Source organism: Sturnus vulgaris, chromosome 12 (genome assembly GCF_052056855.1).
Source record: "Sturnus vulgaris isolate bStuVul1 chromosome 12, bStuVul1.hap1, whole genome shotgun sequence".
Taxonomy (NCBI): Eukaryota; Metazoa; Chordata; class Aves; order Passeriformes; family Sturnidae; genus Sturnus; species Sturnus vulgaris.
In genome coordinates this window covers 8,014,748-8,031,508 of record NC_142254.1, presented here as the reverse complement: position 1 = coordinate 8,031,508, position 16,761 = coordinate 8,014,748, and the positions used below count along the sequence as shown (strand labels likewise).

The window sequence follows — 16,761 nt, the reverse complement described above, 5'->3', positions numbered from 1 at the left end:
ATTCAAGTATTTCATGGTTCCTTAGATATCAAGGTTGAAATGGTACCCAGACTATTAGAGATCAATATTTGGATTGTAATTTGGAAGCACTAATTTTGCTGGGGGAAGAACACAAGCTAACCTTTGCTCTTGGTCCACACGCTGCTGTTCCACCCTCAATCCGCCCCCCAGAAAGAGCTGGCGTAGCAGAAAGTGTCCAGCCAGCACTGCCCCCGTGTCTCTGCTTGATCACCCACAAGTAAAGGTTCAGATCCTCTGACATCTCTGTTCTGCACTGGTGACAATCCACGCAAGCCCTCAGACCTTGCTGGCAAAGCTGCTGGTTAGTGTGTAACACGGGGCAGCCTTGGAATGAGGCGTGACACCTGCAGTGCACTTGGCACAAGCCGAAATGGTTTCAGTAAAACATTGGAATAAATATATGGAAAACTGGAATTCAATAGTAGAAACGCACACAGGAAGTAAATGGGATGACACAAAGCCTTTCCATGGTAAATGCAGTATGAAGCGTTGTTAGAGAAAAGTATCTCTCTCTTTGTACGTGGTAAATGTATCTCCAAAGGTTATTTTAATACAGATACCTTCCTGAAAGTAAATAGTGTAGGATGAACTTGCAATGTTGAGGCAAAGTTGTTCCTAAATGAGTGTGCAAATCATATGCACACAAGTGCCAGACAAACCAGACATTGAAGTGCTGCTTACCAAGGTTCTTTGATCTCCATGTTGCATTCAACCTTTAGTCATAAAGAAGGCACGGGCTGCTTTTCTTGAAGTTATAAGACGCTAAAATAATGAATTTCATGTGATGGTGCTGAGCTAGAGATACAGAAGAGCAGCAAATGCATAAATGCATAGAAAGGGAGATGGAGACTTGGAGAATAAGGGTGATAAACAGACTAAGAGCTGCTGTCATGTGTTCCCATTCTGACAGAGCTCCAACAAGCTGCTCTGCCATGAATAGTTGCATGGTTTAAACCCCATGATTACAATAATGACATGTGGTAACTGAGCATTCATTCTGCTGCTGCTGTTCCATTGAAATAAAGACACTGCATAGAAAACTGCTCTCAATAGCTTCAAATGCCAAAGTGTTTTCAATGATATTTAGGAATCATTGAGCACACTAAGTAAATGGAAACCACATTATGAAAACTAGGTTTATTCAAAAAAGAAGAGCATGGTTTTCTGTATTCTATGTTGTACAAGTAAGGAGGATTTTTTTTTTCCTGTGGACTACTGCTCACGGTAGCAGTTCAGAATACAAGGAGCACCTTCAGAGAAATTATTGTTTCTACTGTTCTTCAAACTGAACATAAAACTTTAAGAATTGGTGCAAGGTTCAAGGCAGTCAACTGCAAAAGTTCCAGTTAAGTGACTTTCATACCTTAATGTTTAACAACTCTCATTATCTCATGATAAAGCAAAAAAAAAAAAAAAAAAAAAAAATCCAACCAGAAAACCAAAAAACCCCAACCAAAAACCAATAATAAAAGCCTAACCTCCTACCCAAAACCCAAACTCAGATGGAATGTGTAATCTATTGAATCCTCTTCATAAGAACCAATTGAAAAGATGCTCTTTGGAAATAATGTAAGCTTGTGGTGAAACTATATTAATTGGTAGGAACTGAACTGTTCTGAAGACCATATGGATTTTTAAAAAGTTTCCCATAAAAAAGGCCTGATATGTGAGAATAAAGTGTTTGAAGCTTTTTTTTTAGGGAACAATAGGTGCTATTGCTATTAAATAATTTAAATTACTGATATTTTAAGAAAAGCATATTTTAAAAATCTGAGGCTGTGGCCTTTTTTTCTCAGGCAAGCTTTAATGTGCCCAGCTGAGCCAGAGGCAGGAGCCAGCCTAAGCCTGGGCTTCCTGAAACTAAGAGGCATCAATGCTTAACAAGATTGTGAATTTAAAAATGCTTTTAATTGGGAAACAATATTTAGCTGTACTTGGAGAACAAAGCCAACATTTGTGCCGCTTAAGTGTTGGTCTTGCTCAAATTCAGAGTAATGGGATCTCAATGGACTTGTTAGGCACGACTTTGGTTCCCTGTGAAAGGACTCAGAGGGGACTCAGATTACAGCTGCCCTGAAATCTACTGGTGAGAAGCACAGTAACATTATTAAGTACCACGAATCATTGTTATTATCAAAATTACCGAATCAGAATTATAAAATAGGATTGAAGCTTGTCTGCATAATCAGTGTATTTTTAATGCAATCCTTTCTTCTTGCCAGTTGAATACTATCATATTACAACTTCAATTCCTTCATGGTAACATTAAAAATATTATCATCTAGCCCTTCCTATTAATTGTAATTTTGCTCTCATGCATCCTAATCTTGTATTTCAGATACAACTTAAGAATTCTCTAGACAGTACTTTGACCGTGGAAAGAATAATACCCCTGCTGACTATAAGAGAACTAATTAGGAAGTTGTTGCTTAACCAGGATGTATTTTATAACCTTTTTGACACAAGGTTGCACAGCACTTTAGGAATTTAATTTCTCCATTTGCTGTGTTTCGTCAACACATTGGGGCTGCCAGGGCCAAGGCTGGCAGCTCTCCCGGGGGACACTGCAGGAGAGTAGGATGCTTCCAAACTGCCTGGAGTGCTGAGCTGAATACAACTCAGGTGGATTGGATGTGTGAATTGTTCCTACTCTGGAGGTTTTGTTTCCTTGTAAAATTATAATTGCATACCAAAATACTGCCGTTTGCAGGCAGTTGATGTGTCAGGCAGTGGAAACATCTCATCACTCAGCTCAGGTGGAGTCTGTGGTGACAACAGCAAAGAAAAGTCATCAGGCACTTACAGAGCCATGTGTAGCTTTTCATAAAACAGAGAAATTGCATAGTTTTCTTATTTTCTATTTTAAATTGGTGTAAAACACATTTTAAATAAGGCTTGGTCCTGCAAAGTGCCTTGACTGTTAAGAGAGAAAATATCTGTACCCTTAAAATGGTATTTGTTGTTCTCAATGCTGGATTAAACCTCTGAAATTATGTAAAAGAAATAGTCTTGGGCTTTCAGAACTCAAAACTCAAAAAATGTGTTAAAAATTAGAATAACATGAAAAATACATGTCTGGTAAATCAGCTTTATAGCTAGGAACTATCTTGTTTGCATTCAGTAAGGAAAATATTTTTGTTTTTATGGAATAGTTGAACAGCTGTGCCTGACTACGTTATTTGCTCTACAAAGAAAAGCAGGATATTGTCTTGTATATTCATTAATTTATTTACTAGGCACTGTTACTATACTCAGCAGAGCCCCCTGCTGTTATAAATCCTCCTCAAATACCTTTCTATGTTTTGCTGTCTGGATCTTATGAATTAAGGAAAAAAAATAAAAATCCAAGTGCAAGCTCAAGGACCTGGTCGCATGGATTTGTTCTGGATTCAGGAATGAAATCTGGATGTTGTGCCTACATAGAACACGTCTGCATTTTGGCAGCAGCCACAGTTTATATGGAAAATAAACCTGTCTTGTCTTTGTGTATCTGTGGAGAAACACCTGCACCAATGGACTCGTAAAGGCTGGAAAAAATATTCAGGGAGAACAGGGAAACAAATCCACTCTCTGAGTCATAACTTAAATGCTGAGGAGGAAAGGAAAAGGGCAAATGAGGCAGTGTAGTAACTGTGTACACAGCCAGAAACCACAACACACATGGGGAGCCCCAGCGCTGCAAGGACAGAGCAGGACGCTCTCATGGCCTGTGTGGGAGCCAGGCTCAACGCAGACTCGGGGTCGAGGAAGAAAAAAAATTAACAGGTTGAACTGGCACAGGAGAGGACATTGCAAACAATGCTTGAATCTTTATTCATCATACCATATTGGTAGTAAGGATGGAGAGGCCTGGCATAACAATCGGGAGGATACTCACTAGGACATAAATGCAGTTTATGTGTCAGAAATTCAGGCCCAACTGAGATAGCTGTTCTGTTGCTCCGGCCTGGTCCTTATAGTGTCTGAGGACAGGTGTCTGTACTGGAGAACATCCCATTTGTGAGCATAACCCCACTCAGAGGCCTGGTCAGACACCCTGCTCTTGGACCACCAAAGGCACCGGTGCAGCCGGTGATGAACATCCCCCTCTGCTGCGGTCCTGTCTTCTCTGAGCTGACACGGAGACCCGACAAGTGGTGATGGGTGCGCCCTGACGGCACGGACATTTCAGTCGGGCTCCCTCATTCCCGCTCCGCATCACCATTCCCAATTCCCTCAGCATTCCCGCTCCCCTCACTGTTCCCGCTCCCCTCACCATTCCCAATTCCCTCAGCATTCCCGCTCCCCTCACCACTCCCGCTCCCCCTCACCACTCCCGCTCCCCCTCACCGTCCCCGCTCCCCTCACCACTCCCGCTCCCCCTCACCATTCCCAATTCCCTCACCGTTCCCGCTCCCCCCTCACCGTTCCCGCTCCCTCAGCCCCCGGGCCGTTCCCAGGGCGGCCGCCAGGGGGCTCCGGGCGCTGCCCGCGCGCAGCCAATCGGGCGGCGTGGGCGGGGCCGGCCGTTCTCGCGCGCGGGGGTGGGCGGGGCTTGCTGTCTGTCGGGGCGCGCGGGGCTCCTCCCGCTGCCTCCTCCCTCTCCTCCCTCCTCTCTCCTCCTCCCGCTCCTCTCGCCGGCTCCTCACTCCACCTCCTTCCTCCCGCTCCTCCCTCCTCTCTTCTCCTCCGGCTCCTCCCGCTCCTCTCGCCGGCTTCTCACTCCACCTCCTTCCTCCCGCTCCTCCCGGGGCGGGCGCTCCGGCCGCGGCCGTGTCAGCGTAGCCACGGCAGCAGCGAGCATGTCCTCCAGTCGGGCCAAGAAAGTGAAGATGGCCACCAAGTCCTGCCCCGAGTGCGACCAGCAGGTGAGCGGCTGCCGGCGGAGCGCTGGGCTGCGGAGGGCGGAGCGGGCTCCGTGCGGCTGCCGGTCGGTGTTTGTGTGAACTAAATGGTTGTTGCCTTTGCATCTTGTGCGTGGAATGTGGCTTGAACACAGCGTCCCTCTGGCAGGGTCGTGGAGTAGTTGTATTGTGCTGAGAGGTTTCTGCGCCGCTGCAGAACCTCTTGTTTATGTGCTGGTGTTGTTTAGTAATTGTGTGATCTGTTAAAAATACAATGAACCGGGTGGTTTATGTAATGCAGTTTGCCCTCCGGATGGCTAATGTGCCCAGGGCTGGTGGGAGAGGGCTCAGAGGTGTTGTTGTTTCATGGGGTGGTTCGGAAGCAGCGATATCGAGACCTTTGGTGCAATTCGTGCCCGGCTCCCGAGTGCCCGTGTCCCTCTGCGGGCTCCTGGTGTGCACAAAATGGAGCTGCTCACACTCACACACGGCTGCTCTGCACCGCTGCCGTGTCAGGAGCGTCTTTCTGTGCATTTAGTGCGGATGATGTGAGTATTAGAGGCGGGCGGGTTCGTTCCAGCGGGGCTCCGAACAATGGCCCGGCGCTGCCGTGGGGCTCGGCCGAGGGGCAGCGCTGCCGCAGGCACTCCCGGGGACATCGGTGACCCTGGGATGTTACCCCTATCCGCCGGATTAGCCATACTTAGAAAAAAAAAAATAAATAGCCTCATATAATTTTTCTCTACATGCATAGGTTTTTAGAAAATCACATTTTTTGTTCTGGCTTGTATAGTTTTTACAGTATTCCTACTCATCCTGGCACAGTCGGGAGTGCTGAGCTGTGTGTGGGCGTCCTTTCATGTTTTAACCAACGGATCAACCGCTGCAAATGCACGTTAAGCACGTCACTGAAATACTATTTCTGAGAAAGGAATCGTGTGCCAAGTTCTGGTTATTCAGCTGGTGAAAAGAGAAACGAAAACGAGGGAGGAGTCATAGATGAGAGTGCTGGTGTTTTTGTTTGTTTTTGGTTTTTAAAATAAGTGTAATGAATGTCAAATTACCAACAATAAGTAAGCAAACGTTGGAGGCTTTTTAGGCTGATGTGAAAACTGTCTCTTTGTTCTGCACTTATACGTATATCATGAGTTCTAGTTTTTGTCAATGTAGATTTTTCTGTTAGCAGCTCTCCTGTGGCTTACATGGATTTTATGTGCTTATATGTCCTGCGCTGGCACACATTGCTCATAGGACCTTTTTTTCCACTGCCAAATATTTGAGAGGGAGCAAGGAGCTAAGGCCTACAGTTCAAGTCAACCCTTTGCAGATTTTGAGGAAACGCTTATAAAATTTTTAACTGACTGTGTCCTGTAGTGGTGTTTCTTAAATTCTTCCATAAGCGAGGGCTTAGCATTTGTTTCTGATTTTTTCAGAAGTGGCATGCATGGAAATATTTAGACAGTCACAATTATTGGAGCAAAATACTGAGTAACACTTCTTGACTTCAAAACATTTTTCTGCTGTAATTTAAATAATATATAATATTTCAGTATTTTCACAATCAGAGCACAGGTCCATTAAACTAGGGAGCCTGAAGTACTTGCAGTCAGTCTGAGGAAATAATTATCACGTCTTAATCTAGTATCAGGTAAAATGTCTTGTATGAGAAAATTTTCGTTAGGAATATGTTAAACAGCGTGAAATAGTGTTTAGGACTCTGTTGCCTTAATTATGTTGCATGATGTTATCAGTGTGGGTCTTCAAAGGATAACTGATAGGTTTCAGTGATAAACCCCTTCCCCCAGGCCCCCCACCCTCAAATGGTGCACACCCCTGCGTGCTAAACCTGTAACACGAGAACAGTATTGTTCTGTTAAACACACTCGAGTTCCCTGAAAAATACTGACTCTGTTCCAATCCCCTTGGGTGGCTTTCCCAAAGCTGGTTTTTTTTTTTGGTTTTTTTTTTTTTTTTTAGGCCAAGCCTGGAAAGGTAATTATTGGAGAGACCCAAGTGTTCAGAAATGGATTTAGGTGGAATTCTGTATCACCTTAAGAACGCACAAATTATCTGTGAGATAGGGGGGTTTAGTACTGCTACACTGATATATGAACAAGGAGACAAACGTGCACACAAGTCTGCTAAATGCTGACCTTTAAAGTTCAATAAACCTCTATTTGACTCATTTTTATTATGTCAGTGTCTCCATAAAGGGAGTTAAAATCTCTAGTTCTGCAAAACCTGTATCAAAAAGTCTATCTGTAGGCTTTTTGTAGGGTGAAGTGCAGGAGTTGAGATGTGCTAAAGAAAGCAAAATAATTTGTTTATTCTGAGTAGCAGTTAAGTTCCCCTTTACAAATTGACGTACTAATTTGGCAGGGTTTTTTGAGTCAGTAGAACTTTGGAACTTGGTTCTTTTCCACCTCCGGTTAAATTGAGGAGGCAGATGTGGTTCTGTTCTCCTGTTTATTTCAGTGGACATTGGCAAACTTGTAGTGACCTGTCTTAAAGAATTACATTTGAGAAATTACCTCCTGCCTTTTTCCCCCCACTATCATGCTTCAGCATGACTCCACTTTAATGTGTGTTCTTTAATCTCTTCCAGATCTCTGCCTAAACTTGCTTTGATTTGTGTTTTCAGTCTTAAACCTAATCAAAGCAACATGGTGTATGCCTTACTACTCTAAAAGATCTCAACAGAGCTTGGTTCTACTGTAATGAGTTTTGTAATTTATCAGTGTTGCTTTTTTTAAATGGCTCTGGGTGGATATTTGTTATTTTTCATATTAAATATGGCATTTCTTGTTTTACATTGTTATTTTCTGGGGGAGCATTCTGCTTAGCTGATCAGAGGCACTGTATTCTCTCAAACTCCTGGGCCTTCAGTCAGTTCTTGCCTGGCTGGGCTGGGTTATTTGCATTTTGAATTAACGAGGTCCTTCTGTACCCACCCGGCCTTGTCAGCAGCGCTGGAGCAGAGTGTGCTACAAATGCATCTGTTTTGCTTCAGGCTCTATTGTGCCTCTGAAGCTGCTCCTCTCTAAAGGAGCTGCTTTCAAATGCTGCTGAAAGTGAATGCATTCACAACCTACTGATGGTTTTAACTCATAATTATTTTTTTTACAAGTAGAGGAAGCACAACTGGAAATGTCTGACTGATTTGACTGCTGATATTTCAGCGCTCTGAAGAGAAATTGTAATTCTATTTTAATTCAGCCTTCCTTTAATGCTCTCTACTTTCCCCCACCCCCTTCCTGTCAGTCTGGGGAAAAGCAGTGCAAAGCAATAACAACAGCTGTACATTTCAAGCTTGAGTTTTAACAACTGCATAAAGAAAAGGCTTGGTGAGTGATTCACAGCAGAACCTGGTTTTATGTTTAAATACAGTGACAGGATGTAGTTTGCAGTGCAGACTGAGTTTGAATAGTTATCTCTGAGGACAAAATGTGAGTTACTAAGTGTGTTTTTTCTTCATGGGACAGGAGTTTTGTCATAATTTGAAATTACCTGAAAAATTTGTGTTTTGTTTTTCCAGGTTCCTGTTGCATGTAAATCATGTCCCTGTGGCTACATATTTATCAGTCGGAAACTCTTGCACGCTAAACGTGCTGAGAGATCACCACCCATCACAGGTAATACTTAGAGAGGGGGGAGAAGGGAGCAACACTTCTTAGCCCTTATTTCCTGGAGACAAAAGATAGTGTTTTATTTTTCTGTGTAAATTAACTGTTCTCAGTTCACTTTCCCTTGAATTTGTGCATGGTAGACTTCAAATATGTTATTTTTTCTTGAATTTTGAAGAGAAGAGGAAAGCTGGTGTTTTCAGTCTTCCTTTGTACTTGTGGTGTTGGCATTTATTCTGTGTATGTTCTAGCTGCACACATTGATCACTATGCAAAATAAACCCTTAGAGAACACTTTGTGTTAATCTTGTTTTGAAGCTAAATGTGTAGAGGTCCCAAAAGGATTTGATTTCAGAGCACATGCTGATTGAAGCTGGGTTTTCAGAAAATAAAAAATTGGTCATAATGTTTAATCTAAAACTGGGTGGATCTTGTTTCTGTCTTCATGATTAAATTAAATAGTGCTTTTTTTTTGTGCCTGACTTGTGTGTCTTTTGTTGGTGGACACAGTAAGAAGTCAGTTGAATGTGCTTTCTGGCATGAATAGCATTCTCCTTGTGTTTATTTATATCACTTCCTCCAGTAGTAGGAATTAGTCAGAAAAAGAGCCTGAAAGGGAAGATATATATTAAAAAACCCCCAAAAAACCTGGCCCCAAACCCAACAGATATCTGATCTATAATATGTACTTTTTAAAATCGTCTACCAGACCTACAAGATAGAAGTCAGTTATTTGATGTTTTGTATCAATGTTTTGAAGGATGGCTGTAGATTGCCACTTGGAGGAATTGGGTGACATGCATTTATGAACTGAACTTTCAAGGTGGAGGAGGTTAAGAAATGTGTGTGGTAGATTATCAGTGTTGGTCAATTTTCTTTCCTCTTCTTGCTCTTTTTGATAAAGTAGTTACCAAATGAAGCTGAAGGCCTTAATCTGGTTGTATAATTCAGCTTTGTACAGAGGAAATGCTCCAGGGGAGGCAAAATGAATGTATACTGGGGGCCATCCTGCTGGGAAGCAGCTCTGGAAAGTGCTTTCTAATGTGGGTGTTAGCAAGCACTGGCAAAGGCTGTCCAAGAGGTTGAGTCTCCATCCTTGGAGGTACTCAAAAGCCTTCTGGACATGGTCCTGGGCAGCTGGCTCTTGGTGGCCCTGTGTGAGCAGGGACTAGGCAGGGTCTGAAGAGGTTCCCCTGCTACCTCACCCTGGCTGTGACGCTGAAATACAGGTTCTGTATGAGCATTAGTGACTGTCCAGCCTATACTGTGTCTGTGCAAGATTAATGGGACAACTGCAGCCAAAGGAAATCAGCTCCCCAGAGAGATACAGTATGAGACTGTGTGTCTATATTGTGCTCCTAAGGTGACCACAATTTCTTCTAGAAAATATTGTTCAGTATTTTCAGCAGTACAGCTACTGTAGAGTGATGCTGCAGCCTTACAAGTGTGCAGCTAATCCAGGAGTGTGCTGTGGTGACTGCACTATATTTGGTGCCCGAGCTCATTAATTCATACTTAGCTTTCAGATAAAACTCACGTAAATACTCCTTTCTTTTAAGATTTTGGTGTTTAGGGAGGCCATACACCTGTTCAGCAGTGAGCATGAGGGGGCCTTGTCACATGTTGGATGTGTTGGGACACATTCTCTGTGTTGTGTGGCATTTACTGACAGCACTGTTGGCAGCTTTTATCTGAGCAGCAGCAATGATCTCAGTATCATAAGAAGCCCAAGTGCTGTGGTGTTTGTATGATAAACTTTTGCTAGTGGAACAGATACAATGGGGTGTCTTAAAGGCATCACAAGGTGTGCAGTGTTCCCATCTTATTTGAGAAACAGCTTCCTGTGTACCAGCAAACACCTCATGCTGCAAAATGCGTTTGAAGTAATTGAAAGGTTGATCCTTGGAATGAAGAAGTGAAGCGTCCTTCTGGATCTGGCACCTTAATTTCTGCATGGATATCGTGCAGATGCAATTGTTCTATAAAGATATAGGCATCTGACCACTTTAAAGAGAAAGGTTGATTGGGGGGTAAGCATTAAATGAAGAACAAAGAGAACAGCCCTGGATCATGCCATTTCTGTTCATTTGCACAGAAAACAAGAGTGAGGCCAAAAGGAGGCGGACAGAGAGAGTTAAGCGAGAGAAGATAAACTCTGCAGTAAATAAAGACTTAGAAAACCGAAAAAGATCCAGGTCTAACAGCCATTCAGATCATAGCAGACGAGGAAGAGGAAGACCTAAGAGTGCCTCAGCGAAAAAGCACGAGGAAGAAAGAGGTATGAGAGCTGGAGAAATCTGTTTGTTGGATTTTCTATTTGTATCTTTTTTAATCAGTAAACCTTTATACCATTCAAAACATTCAACTAGACTAGTTCAGCCAGTACCTGATACCTTAATGTGGGGAAGGGACTGATTTGCATGTAGAGACCTCTGGTTTTATGTTTCAGTGTCTGATGAAACTAACTACAAAGATCTAAATCTGTATTTTTAGCCACTGTATCAAGTTTCAACATGTAGGTTGAAAGCCGTTGGACTGAAGTGTTAGGTAGGTTTTTTATTGTTTTTTTGTTGAGGTGCTGCTGCTCTGTATCACAAACACAAACCATATAATGATATCTGTTGTCAGAGAGGAGACTAGGATGACTGGATTACTTAAAAAGTTCCTTGAAACCTTCTGGAGGGCCAAAGTAAAAAGGACATCTTCAATCTACTATGACCTGAATTTTGGTCCCATGTTTGTGGAGGAAAGAATTCCTCCTTGCCTGCTAAGGTTCCTTGGTGACCTGCTGTTTTTAATCATTATGCAGTAAAGAGGCTGTTATGTAGCTGGAGTAATTCTAGAACCCCTCAAGAATGTAACTGTCTCTTGGGGTTCCTCTTGCTTTAAGAGCCTATTGACACTGCATTTGCTAGCTGTGTTTTTGGAGATAATAATTTTAGACCTGAGTTATGAGTCCAAAATTTATCATGGGCTTCAGAAGGTTGGAAGGCAGATAAAAGGGGAATAACAAGACTTCATACAAATATTCAGCAGATATTGTTCCTAAAACTCCTGAAGTATATCGTGTGGCATTACTCAGAAATGCATTTCTTTCTTTCCACCTTAAAAAAAGTGTTAATCCATGTTGAAAATTCCTTTAATTTCTGACTTCTCAAAACCAATTTTGGTATCTCTGCTGTATAATGTAAATCTGTTTCTTAATGTTTCTTTAATGTAAAAACCAGGCATAAATTTGGAATTGTTGGGGGTTTTTTTTAGTGCTTTCAATGTGGGAAGAAGAGGTGGAATTTAGTTTCTGTATATTTTCCAGATGGCAATTGTTTTACTGTAATAGAAATGCACTTTGTAGTATCTAATCTCTTCACTATTGCACGTGGCTTATTGATGTAACTTCCCTATTTTTTAGTGACCTAAGCTGGACTTTCTCTCATAGCTTTAGGATCTTTTCTAGGCATTTAACTGCCAGTCCAGTTCACAAGCAGCCTTGGTTTTAAAATTCCAGCGAACTGGTTGGGTTGTCCTATAAAAGTGAATCTTCTTTTCTGTCCCCTGACAAGAGGAAAGCAAGCTAAGCAGCCAAAGGAAAATATTTTTTTTATTTTTTTTTTTTTTAAGACATGTTTCATAGTTTCCAAAAAGCAAGATTTTGACAGCAGGAGGCATATTTAGAGAACATGTTTTCCTATCCAAAACTAGGCTGAACATTTCTAACCTCTTGCTGCAAACTCCAAAGTGTGACAATACTGCAGTGCTTTGAGGCAGAAGACTGGAGATCTGGATATAGTGAGATCTTTGCATAAGAGTGTGCATGGTGTGCCTTTTCTTGGTGTTTTCTTAAAGTTTGATGTTACTTGATAAGATTGCCTTCATCTTCTAGTGCTGTTTTTACCATCCCTTTTCCTTGATCTTGTGATGGCTGTTTCTTCCTCAGCCTCCTGTGCAGGGATTTGGCTCACACCCATTTGTCATTGTCTTTGCCCCAGTGCAGCTCATCTTATTGTTCAGGAGTAAGAAGAGTTAAAATATTTTCTTACTTCTGATTATGTCAGACTGTAATGTGTGTAGAGCACTGTGATGATTAACAGGCAGATTTTAAAAAAGGCTATCATGGCTATAAAATTCAGCAGGGAACTCATCCTTTTGTAAGTAATTACTGAAACAAGTTAACATTGACCTCTCCCTTTTCAAGTTGCTTACAAAATTGAAACTATTATGTGTGGAGTAATTAGCAGGAATTTTAGAAAGATTTTTCCTTTACCACAGCTCCTGCTTGATAGTGTTGTTTGTGTATATTAAGCAACTATAATTCTACTACAGTTAAGGTGGTTTTTGTGTGAATGGTTGCTAGTCCTTGTAGCAGTCTGTGTGTGTTGAAAGTGGAGTGCAAGATGCCATTATCTTATTTCCTTGCCTGTTGTTTGTGTCGAGGATATTTTGGGTATGTGTTACTTGCCACTAGAGGTTGTACTTTTGCCCCAAAAATTTGAAAAGGAGCCACTGCTTGCATGGGTATTTAAATATTTGGTTCCTAATCTATTTGTAGATGGAAAAACAGGCAGACAGAAAACACCTCAGTTGTATTAACATGGAAAAAGAGATAATTTGTACATTTGAAGAACATCCAGTTGTGAAAATTTCCTTCCTAAAGACCCTGCTGAGGGTAGCTTTTGTAGCATCTGTAGCTTTGCTTCCTTGCTTGCCATGCAATTCCATGCACAGAGTGCTTGTTCCTAGTTATGTCTGTGCCTTTGACTGGTTCTTTTGTGTCCTTCGTGACTGGCTCACATTAATGCAAAGAGCTGCAGCAATTAAGAAGAATAGAATAAGCAAAAAGGCTTTTCAAAACAAGCTCTTTTCCCTGCAGATTTAGCAAGAAGGAATGGAGGGGGAGGAAAGAGGAAGCAGATGTAGATGGAGGGGATATGACAGTACTGGGACCCAGAAAATGATCCCATCATGTGTTTCAGAGCCGTGTGATGACCCTGGAAAATAGGAACTTCTCTCTGCAGCCTTGGCTTGTCAAAATTGTCTCTTAATTTATTTGTCATATGTACTATAATATATTTTGAAAATACAAACACTCTATAATAATTTGACTCTGATTTTGTTGTGAAGGTGTGTTCTTTGTTTTACTGTGTGGGACGTGACACACAGCTAGACTGGTTCCCAGGTTGCCTTGTTATCTGGGTAATAACCCTGAATGTGTGTGTTTGTAAAGCAAACAAGAACCTTATATACTGGAGGAAGTGGTATTGCTTATTCTGAAAGAGGTTCCCAGCAGGCAAGCCTCAGTAAGAGTAGTACACTTTATAAAGCAGACTTGTTACTTAGCAAGCCAAATCTTCATAAAGGTATTACATACATACATTTCAGTATCCTGATAAAACATAAGCTGAATGCATTTTCTTGATGCAAGTTTTCTTTTTCCAGTATTTTTCAGCTGCATTACTCACACATTTGCTTGCCCAATACTCACTCATTTGCTTGCCCAATGTGCATATTTGAAGTAACTTGCTCTCTTGAAAAATGAATCCATATAAAATGTGTGAAGGAATCATATATGTGATTTATAACTAATCAGTTTTAAGGGCTGCAGTATAAGGGGGTTGCAAGAGACATGATCCAGAAAAACTAGTTTTGCCTACATGGCCTCTTAGTTGTTTAGCAAACACCCTAATTTTTAATGTCTTACTGTCTTGTAGAAACAATACTATTTTTCTTTTGCTCATAATAGAGAAATGAGTCAAAACTACTGTCAGATAAGACTGAAGTGGAAAGTTTTCAGTGTGGTATGCTAGGAGTAGTGTATGATAAAATGTCATGCAGATGTGAGCTCTTCACGTGTTACTGATGAGAATTACAATTGTCCTGAGAGTGCATGAAGCTTGCACATGAAGCTGGTGTTAATCCCTCTTTCTCTTTGATACCAAGATTTCAGTAAGATGAAGTCCCAGAATAAGACTGATCTGGGAGGAAGGGAAACTAAGAAGTCCAGAGTCTGTTAACAGCACCAGGGTGTGGTGCAGGAGGACTATTATTTTTAATTTTGCTGGGTGCTGATATGTTCAAGTTGTTGCTGGATTCGTTTGGATCAGGAAGTATAGAGCAAGGGGTGGGGCTTAGATATGAAAACAGAAAAGGTTAATGTGGAATAACCAGTGTGTGTAGTGTCTGTGCTCAGAACAACTCCCAGCATTGTTAATTTTTAAATGGTGAGAGGGAGGAAGTGGAGCAACCCGGAGTGTACCTACAGAAGCTGATTTGTCTTAAACTGTGGGATAGGACTGGCAGTGAAGCTCACTTTCAAACTCATTTCAAACTCAATACACTAGAGGATATTGCCTTGCATGGCCAGGAAGTCAGCAAAAAGCTGGGTTCTGCTGTTTTTGTATCAGTGTTACATCAGAACATCGTGGTAAAGGATTTTGGAGCTTCTCCCACTTAGTTGTTGAACACAAGCTCCTGATTTCACACGGCAGGCAGTCTGCTGGAGCTGTCTGCATAGCTGTAACTCCAATGTGAAGCCAGATCTAAAACCATTGCTATGAGTGTGAACCCATTGAGGGGTAACCCTGTGGGTAGGTGAGGATAGTGGATGCTGGGATTTTTTCCTTATGGTGCTTTCTGTTATTTTCCTGTGCTGCCTTTTCTTTGGCATTCCCATGCTGGTTTAGATGTCTTGGTGGAGCAGGTGCCAGGGTGTGGACATGTGTGACTGTGTGTTAGTGAGACAGAGGGGTCTCTCAGGTGAGCTTTGTGTTGAGATTGTAAATGAGTCCTGGATTGGAGATCCACAGCTCAAAGGTCTGAATGTATTTCTCTTCCTTTGGTCTACAAGCCTGGTCTTCTGCTGACAACTGTTTCTTTGTTGGCTTTATTTTCTTAACAATTTGTATCAGCTACCTGTGGCTAGCTAAACTGGGATAGAGCTAGTCATGATCTGGAGGAGGTGGTATTTATGAAAGTGGTATTTTTCAAATTGTCTTATTTTCTGAATTTTTGTAGTGTAACTTAGTTTATTTGAGCACTGCAGAACAAAACCTTTTTGATGGCTTCCTGTTGTGTCTGTGGCATTGAAGCAAGCCAACATCAGCACAGGGAGCTCATGGGCTTTTACTTGCTCAGTGAGGTGTTAGGTTTGTTCTACAGCTGGGATAAGATGGAAGGCAGTGTAGAAAGTCCGGAAATGTGCATGATGATAAATTTGGAACCTGAATCCATCCAAGTATCTGCTCTTTGGCCTTTGACACTGTCATTAAACTCATGGGTTTCTTTCATGTAGTTGTAAAGTAAGGGGGCAAATTGTGTGTTTAGTGGGGATATTGTAAGATAACTTTGTTTTCTTGGTTGGGAGGTGGTTATGTAAAAGAAAAAAACCCAAACCGCTAAAACCAGAAAAAAAAATACTAAAGGAACACTTGAATACTTGTTTATCTTTATGTTAACGACTCATTCTTCCTTTGTTAAAGAAATTCAGTCATGCTTTTGTCTGACTCATTCTGTAGCTCTTCCAGCACCTTTGTGTGCCTCTATTACTTCCTCCTCTTTCTCACTCCCCCTGTGCATAGGAGTTGATTGTCTAACTTCAGTTCCTCTACTTCTCATAATTTATTAATTTCTGAGTAACTTGCATTAACTTCGAATAATGGAAAAAGCTTCTAATAATGACTTTTTTTTCTTCTACAGAGAAACAAGAAAAAGAAGTTGACATGTATGCTAACCTTTCAGATGAAAAGGCCTTCGTATTTTCAGTGGCCTTGGCGGAAATAAACAGAAAAATTATCAATCAAAGACTTATTCTGTAACTTGTGAGCACAATCTGATGCAGTTTTATGCAGGATGGCCAGCAGACTTCCAAGGTGCCATGGACTCTCGGAAAGTGTGTTGTCTGCACCAACAAGGACTATAGCATTTCCTGTTAAAATTCTACTCCTGTTCTTGGAAATCAAATTCTGTCTCTACAAGTCAGAAAGAAAGTGGTTGTGCTGTGAAAAATCAGAAAGCAGACGTGTTTCATGCCTTGAAGACAAATGCACAGAGAGACTGCACCCATTCCAGAGCACTTCTTTTGAATTTGCTGCCAGAAATGCAATATTTTAAGTATTTTCAGAAATAAATAATTTTCCTTTAAAATTATATATTTCAGATTTTTCAGCTATATTGCAGTTTATGTATGTACAGTTCACATAACTTTTTAATAAATTGATATCCTAGTATTTTATTGAACTGAGAATTAAGTACATTTGTGATACTCAGGGTGTGTTGGTTTTAATCCTCTTACAAATCTGACA

At 41.4% G+C, this 16,761-nt stretch overlaps 1 protein-coding gene and 1 long non-coding RNA gene across 2 annotated transcripts; one reads left to right on the top strand and one right to left on the bottom strand.

Annotated features, from left to right (window-relative positions):
- Positions 1 to 3,810: 3,810 nt before the first annotated feature.
- LOC148222352 (uncharacterized) lies at positions 3,811 to 4,552 on the bottom strand. Its single transcript, XR_015806206.1, has 2 exons — positions 4,426 to 4,552; positions 3,811 to 4,171 (listed from the first exon to the last, which is right to left on the bottom strand). It is a non-coding gene; the product is annotated as an uncharacterized LOC148222352 (long non-coding RNA).
- A 33-nt stretch (positions 4,553 to 4,585) lies between these two features.
- HDIP1 (HDAC and MIER1 interacting protein 1) lies at positions 4,586 to 16,696 on the top strand. The gene is made up of 4 exons (XM_014882413.2): positions 4,586 to 4,868; positions 8,380 to 8,476; positions 10,563 to 10,745; positions 16,157 to 16,696. Exons 1-4 carry the CDS (start codon positions 4,803 to 4,805, stop codon positions 16,273 to 16,275), a joined length of 465 nt encoding a protein of 154 aa, XP_014737899.1. The 5' UTR covers positions 4,586 to 4,802; the 3' UTR covers positions 16,276 to 16,696.
- The last annotated feature ends 65 nt before the right edge of the window (positions 16,697 to 16,761 follow it).

Coding starts and splice junctions, on each gene's coding strand:
- HDIP1 (XM_014882413.2), top strand. CDS start 4,803: ATGTCCTCCAGTCGGGCCAAGAAAGTGAAGATGGCCACCAAGTCCTGC. Junction 4,869..8,379: donor GCCCCGAGTGCGACCAGCAG/GTGAGCGGCTGC, acceptor TTGTTTTTCCAG/GTTCCTGTTGCATGTAAATC. Junction 8,477..10,562: donor GAGATCACCACCCATCACAG/GTAATACTTAGA, acceptor TCATTTGCACAG/AAAACAAGAGTGAGGCCAAA.